This window comes from Podarcis filfolensis (genome assembly GCF_964270895.1).
Source record: "Podarcis filfolensis genome assembly, chromosome: 1".
NCBI classification, from domain to species: Eukaryota; Metazoa; Chordata; class Lepidosauria; order Squamata; family Lacertidae; genus Podarcis; species Podarcis filfolensis.
In genome coordinates this window covers 53,957,426-53,973,779 of record NC_139604.1, presented here as the reverse complement: position 1 = coordinate 53,973,779, position 16,354 = coordinate 53,957,426, and the positions used below count along the sequence as shown (strand labels likewise).

The 16,354-nt window shown below is 48.5% G+C and overlaps 1 protein-coding gene across 2 annotated transcripts in view; it reads left to right on the top strand.

The window, feature by feature from the left end:
• The window catches only part of GRK2 (G protein-coupled receptor kinase 2), a 38,973-nt gene that overhangs the window by 9,820 nt on the left and 12,799 nt on the right, over positions 1-16,354 (top strand). For both annotated transcript variants that reach the window (XM_083622629.1, XM_083622628.1), the window contains exons 2-14: positions 132-208; positions 4,398-4,471; positions 5,525-5,626; positions 8,116-8,190; positions 8,562-8,623; positions 9,198-9,249; positions 9,919-10,010; positions 11,552-11,651; positions 12,583-12,661; positions 12,831-12,961; positions 14,042-14,136; positions 14,955-15,062; positions 15,303-15,369. In XM_083622629.1, the coding sequence (XP_083478755.1) occupies positions 132-208; positions 4,398-4,471; positions 5,525-5,626; positions 8,116-8,190; positions 8,562-8,623; positions 9,198-9,249; positions 9,919-10,010; positions 11,552-11,651; positions 12,583-12,661; positions 12,831-12,961; positions 14,042-14,136; positions 14,955-15,062; positions 15,303-15,369 (1,114 nt within the window). The remainder of the gene's footprint in view (positions 1-131; positions 209-4,397; positions 4,472-5,524; positions 5,627-8,115; positions 8,191-8,561; positions 8,624-9,197; positions 9,250-9,918; positions 10,011-11,551; positions 11,652-12,582; positions 12,662-12,830; positions 12,962-14,041; positions 14,137-14,954; positions 15,063-15,302; positions 15,370-16,354) is intronic.

Below are 16,354 nucleotides of genomic sequence, written 5' to 3'. Positions count from 1 at the left end.
AGGATGATGGGAACTGGAGTCCGGCAGCATATGGAAGGTCACAATCTCCCCACCCCCTGCTTTGAGGGAATAGGCCGAGCTGAGAAGCTTCACCCTTGTTAACTTCCCTCATGTGCCTTTTCTCTTGGCAGTATCCGCAGTGTTATGCAGAAATACTTGGAAGACCGGGGTGAGGTGACCTTTGACAAGATATTTTCTCAGAAGATTGGTGAGTAGCAGAGCCTCTGCAGGGGTCATGAGTTCAGGCAAGACCAGCTTGCCTGTGCTCCGGTTAGCCAGGAGTCAACGCCAGTGAGAAGAAATAGGGGGGCAGAAGGAGGACCTCCTTTTTAAAAGGGCTGTGGTGGGATTGGATATCTGCAGAGTTGTGATGGAAGCTGCTTGCTGCATACTCAGTCTCGTCCTTCCCCTTAGGAATCCAGCTTCTGGCCTGGAAAGTGCTGCTGTGCTTTGGCCGCAGGGGCCGGTGCTGCAGGTGCAACTTCTTTTGTCACTTGCTCCTTCACTGGAGTTGGGGAACGCTTGGCCCCTGAATTTGTCCTTACCATCCAGCCCTTGGAAAGGCCATTCGCCTTCTTCATTCAGATCAGGAGTTAACAAGTCTTCTCCTTCTCTAGGGTGGCCCAATGCAAAGAAAGCCAGTGATCCTGTATCTATTAATGAGGATTTTTTTTGGAAAGCGCATAGCTCTGCAAGGGCGGCAGTTGCTGTGCCAGCTCAAATTATCTTGTCCAAATTATCCAAAGATAATAAGTCCCTGTCCTGCCTTGGGTCTGGTCAACTCTACATCCCAGGCTGGTGCTGTAGAGCAGGGGTGGGCAGACTTTGGTCAATCCACTTTCGCCTCTACCAGAATTTCCAAGATTGACCAACCCAGGCCAGGTGCAAGATACCCAGAGTTAGAATTAATAAACAAAGGGTGCTACTGAGCACATTTGGAGCCCAGGAATTTGTTTTCAGCACCATTTTGGGCAAATGTCCAGTCTCAGTTAGCTTTCTTCATTTCAGCAGCCTAATTTTGATTTTGGGGGGTGGGCGGGTCATTTTGTTCTTGCTAGTTGCTCAAGAATTGGGAGTCAGAACCCCTGAGGATCTACTGCAGGTCACCCAGAGATCTCCCAGTAGATTGTAATCTACTGTCTCTTCCCCCCTCCCTCGCCTTGTTCTCAAGCCTGAGCTGAGATCTGTGAGCAGCTGAGCTGAGATCTGTACAAATGAATTGGGGAAGGGGGTATTGCTGAGGTCGATGAGGAAATTCTGCTTCCTCTTGTGCGGCCTGCGACGGTTCCCCGTTCCATCTTCCATTAGTTGTTTGCAGGACAATTGCTTCACTTGAGGGATATTGGAAGAGAAGAGGGTTCAAAGCTTCTGGACTGGCTCACATGTGAGAAGGTTCTGCCTCCAGGAAGGGGGTGGAGCTGCAGACCTTGCGATTGAATGTGGCCCTGTAGGCCCATCTTTCTGGCCCTCAGGCTTCTTCCTAGGCCACAGTATATCGCTAGGCCACCCCTCACAGGCCCTGCTGCCCCCACCCTTGACAATGCCTCTCTTGAGTGTCTGAATGAAGAAGTGTAATTACTCCAGCGGAGAATCTGGACCTGGTGGAATTCCCCTTCCATGCAGCTCTTCAAGAAGCCTTTTAGAAAGTAAGAGTGTCAGCTTTTTCTGGCAAGGCTCCTGCGCTGTTAGCAGCTGTGTGAGAAGTAAAAAGGCAGCTCATGTAGCTTTTTCTCCCTCATAGATTGAAATGTACGGGCTGGTGGGGAGAGGGGACAACAACACACTTTCGCTGCTGAATTTCTGCCTGTCATCTTGCTGAAGGCACAGAAGCCTGCCAGGAAGAAGGAAAATAAAATTCCACACCCTGCCACTTACTCCTTTAAAAAACACACACAACAAAACAGAATACTCTAGAGCACTGGTTCCCAATTAGCTAATTACGGAGGACCCCCTGTTTTTCAAAAGCCAAGCCACGGACCCTTTACTTTTGACAATTTTGATGACTCCATGGTAGTTACCTCTGCAAAGCAATTTTTTGAACAAAATGTGGTGTAGCCCCTCATAAGCAAAGGACTTTAGGTATAATTTTAAAAAACAGACTATAAAATTTGTGATACTACTATGCAAAAATGACAAAAAAAAATAGTTGAGGCAGGGAGGCAAGGGATGGGGCCACGGACCCCTTGGGGATCCCGGACCCCTAATTGGGAACCACTGCTCTAGAGGCACTGATGAGGTACATCTGGATAAATTAGGAGGAAAACACAGGTTAGGAAGGGCTGTGTGACTGCTGGCTTAGGACAGGCTGGGTGATGTTGGGCTGTTGTTGTCCATACTGAGCCCCGGAGGCATCTGCTTGCAAGGCTGTTTCTCCTTTTCAGTTACTACACCCCGCCCCAACAGGAAACACTCTTGCTTCCTCCCACACCCACAGCCACTTGTGGTTTCCTCACAATATCTCCCGCTTTCATCCCCTCTGCTCCCACCCCTCCTGGCTCTCCCTTCGCTCCTGGCTCCCCACAGCCTCTTGCCTCTGCCTCTCACCTGGGGATGGCGCACAAGTAGGTTGGGGAAGCAGGTTTAGCACCAAGGAGCTGTTTAGCCACAAGCTGACGTGGATCTTGATCCACTGTGTGTGTGTGGAGGGGGAGCAGAGTTGAGGCGGAAACTGGTGCACAGTATGCTTGAGAAATCTTCTCCAGGTGTGGGGATTGCCACCCTCCAACTGCCCCTTTTCAGTCACCGTATTTTTCGCTCTATAAGACGCACCAGACCATAAGATGCACCTAGTTTTTGGAGGAGGAAAACAAGAAAAAAAATATTCTGAATCTCAGAAGCCAGAACAACAAGAGGGATCGCTGCGCAGCGAAAGCAGTGATCTCTCTTGCTGTTCTGGCTTCTGGGATAGCTGCACAGCCTGATTTCATAAGACGCACACACATTTCCCCTTACTTTTTAGGAGGGAAAACGTGAGTCTTATAGAGCAAATATGGTAGCTGAGGGAACCTGCGTCTCTGCAGGTTTTGCTGCTCTCCCAGCTCCCATCAGCCCCCCAGCCAGGGAGGCTAATGGTCAGGGATCATGGAGTTTATAGCCAAGAACACCCAGAGGCAGACAGGTTATCCACCCCCTGCTAGATCTGGTACAGATGAGACTCATGCCTGCTTTGAATGTATATTGAAGGTTACTGAAGGGGCCGCTTCACCCTGTATAAAATTTGCAAGGAATTTGCACACAGGCACGGTTCCATGTAGCTTCCGTTATGCATCCAAAGGGAAGCACTTCTCGGTTGCTTATTATGAGTGACATGTAGGTCTCCTTCATGTTCCTATGTGGAAGTGCCTTTGGTTTGGGGACTTCTCTAACATACAACTCAGACATGAGTTATGACTAGTTTTCCCAGGGGGACCACGTGACTTAAGGCAAGCATGCGCAAAACAGTTATTTTTCTTTTTTTTATTAAAAAAAGTGACCCTGCTCCCATGCATTTAACAGCTGCCTGACATGCAGAAATTAAGAATGTGAACCCTTCTGAACTTTGTGGGGCTTACTTTCTGAGTAGGCATGCATGGGATTGCACTGGGAATGGTGGGAGAAGCTTCTCCTGTATAAACCTACTGGGCATATTCCAACTCCCAGGGATATTGAACGTAGCTTATGAAACTGAAATGGTTATGCTTTCTTTCTTTTTTTTTGCAAGATGAAAAGATTGAGATGTGCCTTCTTAAAAATATCAAAATCCCAGCTTGTTTTCTAGAAATTTTCTGTAAAAAATAAATTGGATGACTATACCTGCTAGTTTTGTATAAGGAGAGACTCTTTGTCTCTGACAGTGGTGTAATGGGCAGAAATCACCAGGTGAAGATTTATTTGGTATGAAAATGCATGATGTTAAAAGCTTCAAACTTGTTGATTTCTTTCTCTTGTGTTTGCTGATAAAATCACAAAGCCCTTGTCCATAAAAAACAGGATTTGGTATTAATGGGCACTGGTATAGATGACTTTAAAAGCCAACTTAGATAAATTTGCATAGATCTTTGACTAGCTATCCACCATGATAGAAGAATGAAACCTCTATATTTGGAGTCAGTGGACTAAGTTTGGGGAATGTTTTTGGACGACAGCTCCCATCATTCCCGATCGCTGGCCATGGTGGCTTAGTCTGATGGAACTGATGTCCCACAATATACAGAGGGCCAGAGGTTTCCTACCATAGCCATATACCTGTACATATACAATGGATTTCTTTTCCCACCATTGCTGATTAGTCAGGGATGGAATGCAGGGCCCTGGCTTTCTGAGGGTGCTAATTCAGGTGGGACCAACTGGCTGGCTTTGAAAAAGGGAAGCAGGGACACACCTGGTCGTTGCAGCTGACAGTTGTGTGTTTTTCTTAGGTTTCCTGCTGTTCCGAGACTTCTGCCTAAATCAGGTGGAGGAAGCCAAACCACTGGTGGAATTCTATGAAGAGGTGAGGCCCTGATTGTGCGTTGAGGGTGGTGGGAGAAAATGCTCTATTTCCTTCCGTGCCGTCAAACCACAATTTCCTTCCTTGGCCTGGCACACAGACTCCCCTCTGACATTGGTTCCCAAACTTGTCTTGAGCTGAGGAGTTGACTTTTCAAAGACCTGTTCAGAGGCCACTTCAGGCCTTTTGACCCTCCTCTCAAAAAGCATATCTGAATTCTTGTTCACGGCAGCATGACTGGAAGTGGTCGGGGGGTAAAGGAGCCGGGGGGGGGGGGGTGACAGAAGGCAAGGCTACGGCATCTCCCGATTCAGGTTGGAAAACAAATACATGGAATCCCTGCATTGCCTCTTCAGGACAGAGTGGGGTAGTTTCATTTTGCCAGGGGTGGGATGGGGTGCGGTGGGTATCTGGGGAACTTAAAAGCTTAAAAATGGGCAAAATATTTTATTAGAGAAGGCAAGAGCCAGAAAGTTTTGCTGTGCTTTATGCTTTCCTGTAGTATTATCCCTTTTATGAGTATGGTTTATGTTGTTGGCCCTCTCATAATTTAAAATAAAACTAGATTTAAAGGAGAACAATAATAATAAGGGGGATAAGAAAAATGCTTGCTGTGAGATTTCAGCGCACTGCTCTCCCTGTATCTCAGAGGTCGCCCACAGGGTGCCCTCCAGATTTAGTTGGGCTCCATCTCCAATCCGCCTCAGCCAGCATGGCCAATGGGCAGAGATGATGGGAGTTGTAGTCCAGCAACTTCTGGCTACAGATTCCCCAGCCCAGATGTAAGCTCAGCTTTTGTCTCTTTGACTTTGTATATGCATTCTATGGCACATTTTGTCAGCTGCCACCCAGCCCCTGTGGAAAATAATAAAGGGGGCAACAAGAGATTGCAAGCGCTCTCTCCAAGCACAGCCATTATTTGAGTTCTTTGGGGGCAAAACATGGTCCACGTCGACCATGTGTCTGTCTATGCCTTCTGAAGGGCCTTACAGAGTCTGTAGTCGGTGGGTAGGTTGCTGAGCCTTGTTACCTCTCCCCTCGCCCCATTCTTCATAGATCAAAAAGTATGAGAAGATGGACTCCGAAGAGGATCGAGCTATTAAGAGCCGCCAGATCTTTGACACGTACATCATGAAGGAACTGCTGTCCTGTTCTCACGTGAGTGGCCCGAATGCTTGCTGTCACATGAGAGAGTCTGAAAAAAACCTTTGGCAAGAAGTATCATGTTTGCTTTGCAATCCCATTGATCAAGATTCTTTAAAAGATAATACTCCTCACAATGGGAGGAGCCAGACTCCCAGCATTGTCCATTGTCTCACAGGCTGTGTACTCTCCCTGGCTCAATAATTGTCACATACAACTCCCTTAGAACTACCCACCCCAGCTCTTAATCTCCTTTTCACGACCTCACTTTCCTCTACCATGCATGGGAAATGGCTCTTTCCTGTTCTGGGATGACCTTCCCATTAATGAATTGTAGGCAGCTGCTTAAGGCACCACCTTGTGCAATGCACCAGTGCCTTTGCTTCTCCCATTACAGTGGCAGCAAACAAACTGTGGATTCTTCCACCATTAACCGTGGTTTCCCGTTTTATCGGAACCAGGAGACCATAGTTAACAGCTTCAGAACAAGCTAGAATATCAAGCCAATTTCAAAACATGGTTTTATATGGGGGGAAGGAGATCACACTTCAGCCCAAGGGCCACATTCGCTTGTGGGTAACCTTCCAAGGGCCATATGCCAGTTGGTGGGCAGGGCCAGAGATAAAATGTGGGTAGACTAGATGGCCCTTGGGGGGTCTCCTCCAACTCAATAGTTCTATTATTCTAGGTTTCTGGGGAACGATGGGTTTAGTGGGAGGTAGGGGCAGTGCATGTGAGCCTTTCAGCATAGCAGGAGGGAGGCCTTCAGGAAGTCCCAGGGGGACATGATGAGAGATGAAACCAAGAAGCCACAGAGTCACACTTACTGGTGTAAAGTGCTGGGCCAACTGTTGACAGTTCTTGAGGTAACCTGACACTTTTCAAGTTGTGCGAAGAGCAGGCAAACACTGATGCCGCCAGTGCCACAAGTCAAAATGCGAAGAGGAGTGATTCAAAATGAGAACGAAAATGTCCTTCATTAAGTGATGCTCGGAAACCAAGAAAGTTAATAAAATGTGTAAATGGAACAATTTTATTCTGAATGGCCGACAGTCATAATTGTACCGTGTCAGTGGTTCCCACAGACTGCATCAAAATTGCTGAGAGTCCTGGTGCAGCGCTTTTTTTTTTTTTTTTTGGTCAATTGTAGCAACTGTCATGCCTTGTGCTAGATGCTGTATGATTTTTTAATTGCACTTTTATTTCTTGCTTTCTATTTTGCTCTAGCATTCCATTAACATGATCAGATAAAGATGTGAAAGAATGGCAACAGGTTATTAATGAATTTATCTGACACAATAAAAAAATCCACAGCTGAGTGCTGTGGCAGCGTACAGACAGGGGTTCCAGCTGTCCTGTTTCAATTGCCTCTTCCCCCTCTCACGTCAGGATTTTCCTGCTCACCTTCATTCCCATGTTTTGACTGTCTCTTTCTCCTTTTTTGCTGCTTCCTCTTCCTCTCACTCTTGTCTTTCATGCTGCTAATCCTCTCTACTCCTTTCAAGTGCCTTCTCCTCCCTTCACTTATGCTCCTTCCCACTCACCTTTTGGTTAGACCCCAGTTCCTCAGAAGAATGGAGCAGCTGCTGAGCCTGCCATTCATCGCTGCCACACCCGCCATCTTTGGACTACCTGTTCAAAGCTTGCTGACCATGGTGGTCTACAGACCACAGTTTGGGAACCTTTGCTCTGTGTGTTTACTGGTAGTTTGAATTGCTTGTTGTTGTTAAAACAGGGAATTTTTTATTTTTTTTAAACTGATAGGTGAAAAGTGTTTGCCAACCCAACAGCAACAGGCTTGTGCATCGGACAAAGGAGATAATTTATTCTGTTTTCCTGATGTTTCCATAACTGTTTTATTTCTACATTATATTTCTGCCTTCATGTGACGTAAACGAGCAAGTAACATGGAAATGAGTGCCAGACTTGTGCTATATTCCACTATATTTCTAGAAGCAGCTAGTTAGGGAAATGCTGGGAAGATGGAATACAATGGTACCTTGGTTTACGAACTTAATCCGTTCCGGAAGTCCGTTCTTAAACCAAAGCATTCTTAAACCAAGGCATGCTTTCCCAGAGCAGCGGAGGACTCAATTTACAAATGGAACACACTCAGCAGGAAGCGAAACATGTTCTTATTCCAAGGCAAAGTTCACAAACCAAAACATCTACTTCCAGGTTTGCAGCGGTCTTAACCCAAGTCGTTCATAAACTAAGCTGTTCTTAAACCAAGGTACCACTGTAAACTGCTGTGTGAATGCAGCCAGTGCCTCTCTTTAACATGTCCAAGATTTGCCAGCCCTATTCCTGACCCAGCTTGTAAGCCTTCCCCAAGCTTTGTGCCCCAGTCCTGTTGATTTCCTTGTCACTGGGCTTCTTCGGTGGTCTCAGCATTAGAGCTGGAAGTCAACCCAAGCTTTGTGCAGGCACAATAACTTGATGAAATGTCTCTTTGGACAGCGATGCATCCGGACTCATTTCCTTTTTCTTGTGTCCTCTCACAGCCCTTCTCCAAGACTGCCACGGAATATGTGCAGAGCCGCCTCAGCAAGAAGCAAGTGCCACCTGACCTGTTCCAGGTAAATCCCTCCCGAACAACTAGACCCTTGGGCTCACCCAATCTCGGATCTCATTTGCCCCAAGACTGGATGCACTTGCATTGGTAGACAGGGGCTGATGTAGCATGAACTCTGGCCCATTGCAACCAATTTCTTCCTAGCCTGTACAAGTGTCCCCACAGCAGGGGGGGGGCTCTTTTCCTATAACATTGCCAAACCCAAAGAAATGCACACTCCATTTCCTTACAGCACTTGCTGTTGAGGATCTCATGGGGATTTCCACATCACTGAGTCCCGCAGGGGCCATGCAGATGAGAATGGGGACCAGTGGGTGGAAAGCTTTAATGGATAGGTTTTTGGCATTCATTCCTCTCTGCCCACTCTTCTGCCAGCCATACATTGAGGAGATCTGTGAGTGTCTGCGTGGGACTATCTTCCAGAGGTTCATTGAGAGGTGAGTGCTGAGGACTATAGGCTGTCCACACGCAGAACCTGCAGCACCATGTTGCAGCGTGGTGTGCTCCTGTTTAAGGTGCCAGCCACACCTTTTCCAACACACTCCATTCCATTCCCCTTCCCCCTTGTGCATGGCGAAGCTTGAAAGAAGATGAGACAGTGCCTTTGAAGTTTGCAGATTTTCTTGGAAGTAAGCCCCTTTGAGCACTATGGAACTTCCTTCGGAGCAAAAATGCCTAGAATCAAGCAAAGCAGGAGCGAGTTCTGTAGATGGAAAGAAGGCTCACTTCTGAGTTAAGCCTGCGTAGGGTTGTCTTGAAGGCAGGATGGAAGTTATATGTATGTGAATGTTCCCTGTATTTTCCCTTTCCCCTCCCTAAACCCACCTCTTCCTTCCCATAATACTGGGGTATAGGAGTATCTGTTAAGGGGGCGGGGGTGTTATTGGACTTGGAAGAGTTCTGGCACGGGGATTTGAGGACGGATCCTTTGAAAGTGGTGATACCCAGGGTTTGTGTTCCAGGGCCTGTGTGTTCTTTCTCTCATTTCTTCTCCCGTCTGTTCTGTTTTAGTGACAAGTTCACACGCTTCTCCCAGTGGAAGAATGTGGAGCTCAACATCCATGTGAGTGCCTGAGGAGGGAGGGCATTCCTGAGAGCTGCGGCGATAAAAAAAGCTGTCAAAAGACACTAAGCATGGACCTGCCTGCAGCCGCATTGTTGCAGAATCGCAAAGTGTATAGGATTTGCAAAGTTGCTGGTCGTGTAGTTGGTGGGAGGTTGGTGGTGTGTGGGGGACTAATCCCTGCCTCAGGAAGTTCACCGATTTAGTAGCTTCAGGGAAAACCAGGATTACGATTGTCTTCACTGGGTAAATGAGATGGGAGAATTTGAGGGTTTCTTGTCCGTCATGAGAGCTTGAGAAGCAAGCCCTGTTCTGGCTCCCCAATAATCCGAGAGCAACTACCCCTAACATGGGATCCTCTGTACAATTCCCATCAGCCTCAGCCGGCACAGCCCCATCTGGAGAACCTCAGGCTGGGGAAAGTTTTCCTAGTGCTACCCACATGTGACACAAAATAACCGTGGATCATAATCTGAAAGCAGGATATGAGGAAAGGTCACTGTGGGTGAGAGGAGTGCCTGTGGAAGGCCATTCCTTTCTATGACGGGTAGACCCAGACCCCTGAAAGCTTAAAGGTGGTGCCAGCAACATGTTAACACTCTTGGTCTTGCTCTCCTTTCCTCCCCCCCCCATCATGTTTGTTCATGCTCTCTGCCTTTTGGGACCCAGCTAACCATGAATGACTTCAGCGTCCACCGGATCATCGGGCGTGGCGGCTTTGGCGAGGTCTACGGCTGCCGGAAAGCAGACACGGGCAAAATGTAATGTTGCAAGATTGGCTTGTCAAATTGTTATTCCAACAATTATCTGGGAGCCCAAGGTTGGTTAAGGAGACAGAGGGGTTGCCATGTGGCCTTTGGCCATTGTCTTTTAGCCTAGCTTTGCTCCACATCATTGCTATGAAGCTATATGAAGTATCTGCACATGGAAATGAAAAATGACATTATCCATCATTCTCTTTTGGCTTGTAATGGCCATGTTGGTACTGGAGAACCAGGATGGTACCCTCTGATATCTCAGCTCCTAGCCAGCCCTGCTGCTCCCTGTAACCAGCATAAGTAGGCTTCTACTCACTGTCTGAGCCTCAAATGCAAACATAGCTTCCCAAGGGCCTTTCCCCAATTTGCCTTTATTTTCTGGGGTACCAGATTGGTGCCTGTGCTAAACTTAGATTCTTCCAATGCACGTATGAAATGTTAGGAAAGACAGTTTCTGCCTTCATGGAGTCAGTGTCTCAGATTTTATTCTTTATTTACTGAGGTTTTGAGGTAGCTAACAGCAAAATGGAGCAAAGCCATTGAGTGTCATCTTAAAACAATATAATGAAAACAGCAGCAGCAGTCATAGAGCAAAACTAGCACCCAGTCAAACAAGAGGGGAAGCAGATATCATTAAAAAGTGGATCAGATACAATAAGGACAGGTTTAACCCAGGTGTTTATTGCTTAGGGGGTGGCAGGTTCAGAGAATCATAGGGCTAGGTCCAGAGTAAGTCAATTGCATTGAAGCCCCATTGACATAAATGTGAAAAAATTAGTCATGACTTAGGGCTCATCCAGACTTCGCTTGTCCCGCTGCTTTCACCCGGGAAAACCTGATCTTTAGTGCTGAATTGGAGCAAATGCCAAAAAAACCTGGAGGAATCAGGTTTTCTATGGATTAATGTTTGCTCAAATTCAGTGCTAAAGAACCAAGTTTTCCCGGGCAAATGGAAAACTGCTCAAACCTGTGCTTTTTAGGCAGGGAAGTGTGGACAAGCCCTGGGTGAAGTCCCACTGATTCCAATGGGAACTGGGCTTGTCTGTCTTGTTCTGGATCTAGCCCATCAAATGTTAGTGTTGAAAAGAGGCCATCTCATCAAGGTCCCCAGCTCAACCCAAGAACCTTGCAATGCAGAATCTACTAACTGGCATACTTGGCAGTTCAGCCTTTGTTTCAATACCCCAAGTGCAGGAGAGTCCACCCACCCCTGTCCCCCACAAAGGAAGGCTCTTCTCATATAGGGGGAGCACAGTGAACATTAGCAGACATCCCAGGGACATCTGTGGTAAATCTCCTCTGTGGGAAACCAAAGAAGTGTTGGGGGGAGTTTAGTCATAGCAGGTGACTCAGGACTCAGATGGGGGTCGTGATGGGTGTAATTAAGGAAGTGCCAAGTGGAATGAGTTTGGTAGGTTTCCACAAAGGAGGCGCACAGGCTGTTCTGTGTGGAGGGATATCGGCAGGGGTGATTCCCTGGGAAGCAGCAAGACCTGGCGAGAGCAACACCGCAGGGTTGCAGCCTCTTCTTTCTCCTTTGGCAGGTACGCCATGAAATGTCTGGATAAGAAGCGCATTAAGATGAAGCAGGGGGAGACATTGGCCCTGAACGAGCGCATCATGCTCTCGCTTGTCAGCACCGGGGTAAGTCTGGCTACATTGAGCAGTTGGGGTTTGGGAGGCAGAGAATAGGTGAGACCTGGAGTCTGCCCAGTCCAAGAGGGAGGGGAAAGAGATCTGTCAAGTGGGCAGATGTGAATGCTTGGGTTCCTGTATTGTGCTTGCAATCAAAGCTATGATAATGCTGGTATAGACATGGCAGGTATTTTGAAGCACACACTGGTAATTAAAGGCAGGGGGGAGGGATGACGGTGATGAAGTGTGCTGGAGGTGGCATTGAGCATGTGGCTGGGAGTGTGATGCCTGCAGTAAACTAGCAGCAGGGCTGGGATGTGTGTAGGCAGCGCAGCGAATTATTATGCGCACGGAAGGGGAGGGGAGGCAGTTCAATGTGCGCAACGGCAGGAGGAGGGCAGGAGGGGAAGAGAGAGGGGCAGGGTGGGGGCTCGGTGTGCAAGGGGCACAGGAGAAGACAGGGGAGACCACCGTAGGGGTTTGTGACAAGTTTGCGTGGGTGGGGGAGGCGAGGCAAAGGAGCCGACAGGCGACGTGACGGCTGTGTAGGAGTCGCTGCAAAACCCACGGCAGAAAATGGGGGGCGGGAGCGAGGGGTTAATGGAAGAGCTGGCAAAGGGAAGGAGGCAGTGGTGACGTGTGAGGCAAGAGGCCAAGGGCCTTGTTGAGCAATCCGTTCCCCCACTGTTATCAGATGCAAGCGTGCTCTTGTGTGTAGGGGAACTGTGGTAGGAAGCATGCATGTGCGAGGCATGATTCTGAGAGCGCAGAAGGGAAACGTGGAGCTTTCAGGAAGGCCTGTGGATTCCGGGTGTGAGCAGAACGTAGAGCGAGGGAACTCATTCACGCACATGTGCATGCAGACTTGGTGATTCATTTATGTATTTTTCCCCCCTCTCTTTTTTCCCTGCTGTGACTTGGTTCCTCGTGTCTCTGCCAGGATTGCCCCTTCATCGTGTGCATGTCGTATGCCTTCCAAACACCTGACAAGCTCAGCTTCATCCTGGACCTCATGAATGGTGAGAGCCAGAACCCAGCCTGTAGAGAGCCTCTGCCTCTCCCCCTCCCCTCCCCTCACATGCTTCTCGAAGGGATCCACACACAGAGGCATCCCTGCCTCACCACTGCTCCCCTCTGCCGATACTCAGGTTGTGTGCCTCACATGGCTGTCTGCTCCGTTTCCTGCAGGGGGTGACCTACATTACCACCTCTCCCAGCATGGGGTCTTCTCCGAGGCAGAGATGCGCTTCTACGCAGCAGAGATCATCCTGGGGCTGGAACACATGCACAACCGCTTCGTGGTGTATCGCGACCTCAAGGTGAGCAAATGCCCCCCCACCCCGAATGCTGCATCGTTCAACATCCTTTATCTAGATGTTTGTATGTCGCCTGCCAGGGCTACGCAGCCCTTTCGAGGCAATGGGTGTCGTCGAACAATTAATTAATTAATTAATTGCAGCATTTATTCCCTGCCTTCCCTCCAAGGAGCTCTAGGGGGCTTACATGCTTCCTCCCCCCTGCCCCCCGCTCCCCATTTTACCCTCACAGCAACTCTGTGAGGTAGGAGAGAGAGAGACTCTGACTGGCCCAAGGTCACCCAGCAAACTTCATGGCTGTGTGGGTTGGGATTTGAACTCCCCACCCACCCTAGTCCCACCCTCTGACAACTATGCCAAGCCGAGCTACGCCAGGTTAAAAGAATAAAATTCAAAGAAGTCTAAAAACCTGGTTTTAAAATGGAGAGAGAAAAACCTCACCCTAGGCTTCTCTTTCCACGAAGACAGGCAATTTCTGCCTTCAGCGTGGGGTCCCTCGGTGTTGCACCCGCACCCACTGAAAAGAGAGTTCTCTAGTGCACTCTGACTTCATGGCAACTGCCTCTTCCCCAGAGCCGTGCTTCCTCCTCCTCCGCCTTAGAAGCCAGGACTGTGCTGTGCGCCATGAGTCGTTCAGGGTGGCAGCATTCCTCACAGGGGAATATTGGGATCTCAAGTTCTAACATTTATTTCAGAAAATGTGAGGTTTGAAAGTGTTTTTTATTTTACTGAGGGAGATTGTTGCCTTGATGGAAGTGCACTCCCACTCAAAATGCCTTGGGATTTGGTACTGTGGGTTATCAAAGCTACTTTTGACAACCCACTCGTCACCGTTGCAGGTTGATCCAAAGCAGGGCAGGATCTTGCGAGGTTGCTTGTCTTTTCCGTATCATGACCTCACTATGCCGCTCTTCAAAATTAAGCATACCCGCTGCAGGAATTGCTCCCTCTGCTTCATCGGTGCTGCTGCAGAGGCCCAGGCCAAAGGATGAAGGAGGAGGGTTTATTCTCTCCCCTGCTTTCCCCAGCAAATCCTCTCTTCCCCCTAGCTGCCATTCATTGCTGCTCTTGTTCCCCCTGCAGCCAGCCAACATCTTGCTAGATGAGTTTGGCCATGTGCGTATTTCGGATCTGGGGCTCGCCTGTGATTTCTCCAAGAAGAAGCCTCATGCCAGCGTGTGAGTATCAGGCAGGAATCTAATCCTCGGCCAGCAGCTCCATTCTCTGTATCTGGACCTAAAACTGCTCCCGTCCCAGGAATTGTGGGTCTTGATAAATGTCAGAACACCTTTCCCCCTTCTCCCCCAGCTGCAGGGTGAGCTACTGGAAGTTCCTCCACTGTTGCTTCCTCTAGCTTTCTATAGGTGTTAATTCCTGTATTGTCTGGGGATCACAATATCACTTGTTCAACATCCACTCATTGGGACATTTACCCTAAGGCCTCTGTCCAGTAACGGAGACCCAAAATATGAGCCACAAAACTGGAACCTACAGATTACAGGCCTCACATTCCTGTAGTGGATTCCTCTGCAAAGGGGCTTTCTGATTCTGGGGCGTGTGGGATAGAACGAGCTAGTTCAGTCCCAATGCCCAGCTTGCGTAGGAGCGAATGTCTTTATGTGATCACTTGTTCTTGGGAGATGCCAGTGTTGCAAGGAAAATGGCCCCACTCTAACTTTTTCTGCTTGGAACCACTCATATTTTGTGGGGAGACAATTCCTACAGGCCACAACTGTGGTTTAAAGGGGCATTGTAAGGAGGAATTAGTACCTGCCTCCATTTGCAAGCACATGCGTACCCAGATTCATAAGCGAATGCTTCTCCCACGTGAATGTGTGTATTTCGTAAGTGTACATAGATCTATTTGCCACTGGCCCGTGTGTTTATTTTTCAAAAAGGATTCCTTACCCATTGACCTGTCCCTGCTGAGCGCCCCCCCCCCCCGGCAGGTGCTGTGCTGTCTTTTGTAACTCTCTGTTTCCCTCCACCCCTACAGTGGCACACATGGGTACATGGCACCAGAGGTGCTGCAGAAGGGCGTTGCCTATGACAGCAGTGCTGACTGGTTCTCTCTAGGCTGCATGCTCTTCAAACTACTGAGGGGGTAAGTGGGGGAGAGCCAAGGTGGAGATGAGTTTGCAGGGATGGGGGTGGGAAGGAGGCCTAGCTGGCAGAGGGAGCCGTGGTTGAATCCAGAGGGTGCTGGGTTGGATTGATTGTGAGAATTGGAAAAAACTGCCCTGAGATCTACAGGTATTGGGAGCTATACAAATATAAAGAAGTGTTAAGGGGTACCTGTGAGGCCTGAGTCTCCTTCTGATGCTCTCCTGGCTCTTCTTCTCAGGCATAGCCCCTTTCGGCAACACAAGACTAAAGACAAGCACGAGATTGACCGCATGACGCTCACTATGGTAAGGAAATGTCGTCAAGCTCAGTCAGGGATCAGCCTGGATCCCAAAGCGTCCAGGTGCTGAATTGTTCCCCTCTTGCCCCTCGGGTCTCCGAAATCTCAGATCTTCCCTTTGCCGGTCATCAGAGTTATACCCGTTCTTTGCAGAGCCTGGCTGACCTATACTACATGTCAACTTGCCAGTTTCATGTGGACTTAGCACATCTTGCCAAATAGATTCAGCATTTTGACATAAGGTTTTTCCTGTGCTGAACCCCCATTATTCTCCCTCAGAGACAAATATCCCTACACTTTGGACCGGGTCTATTTCTGTGAGTTCTAGCACCCTCTGTTTGGTTAGCTGGGTGGCTCAATGTGTGCATTTGTGTGAGGGAAGGAGGGAAATGGGTATGCAGAATTAAATTTCCCACTATCACTGTAAGTTATGCTACTGCCTGAAGAACATGAATAGATCAGGGACCTTCTATTTTTAGCACCGCACAGAGAAATCACAAAGAAATTCCCTTCCCTAGAGAACGTGCAGAGACTGTAAGCAGATGCAGTTTGGTTGAACTCAACAATTACTGTTTGGCAAGGCAAGCAGCACAACTCTTGCCAAGGTGTCAGGCTGCTAAGCAGTGTCAGGCAAAGGTGCCATTAGAAATTTCTGGGCTGGGCATAAAAATGCTTTGTGCCCGTCCAGGGTGCGGCTGTCGGGAAAAGGCCCTTCCTCCATGCCTTTGGTGTACAGCTGTGGTGTGGCTGCAACTATTTGCTGTTGAGGTTAATTCATAGTGTGTGGCAGGGGTGGGGTTCCCTCTTCATTTAGCAAAAGTTTATGGGTGGTTCTGAGGACTGCTGCTGCAGCTGCTGCTTCTAGAAAGCCCTAGATTTCGATTCTTCTTCCAGCAGAGCTCATGTGTATCACCCTAGATTTCCGTGAGGGTGTAGGATCCCTCCCACAGCCCTTTTTGCACACAGTAGAACCAGGTAATGCCGACAGCGAG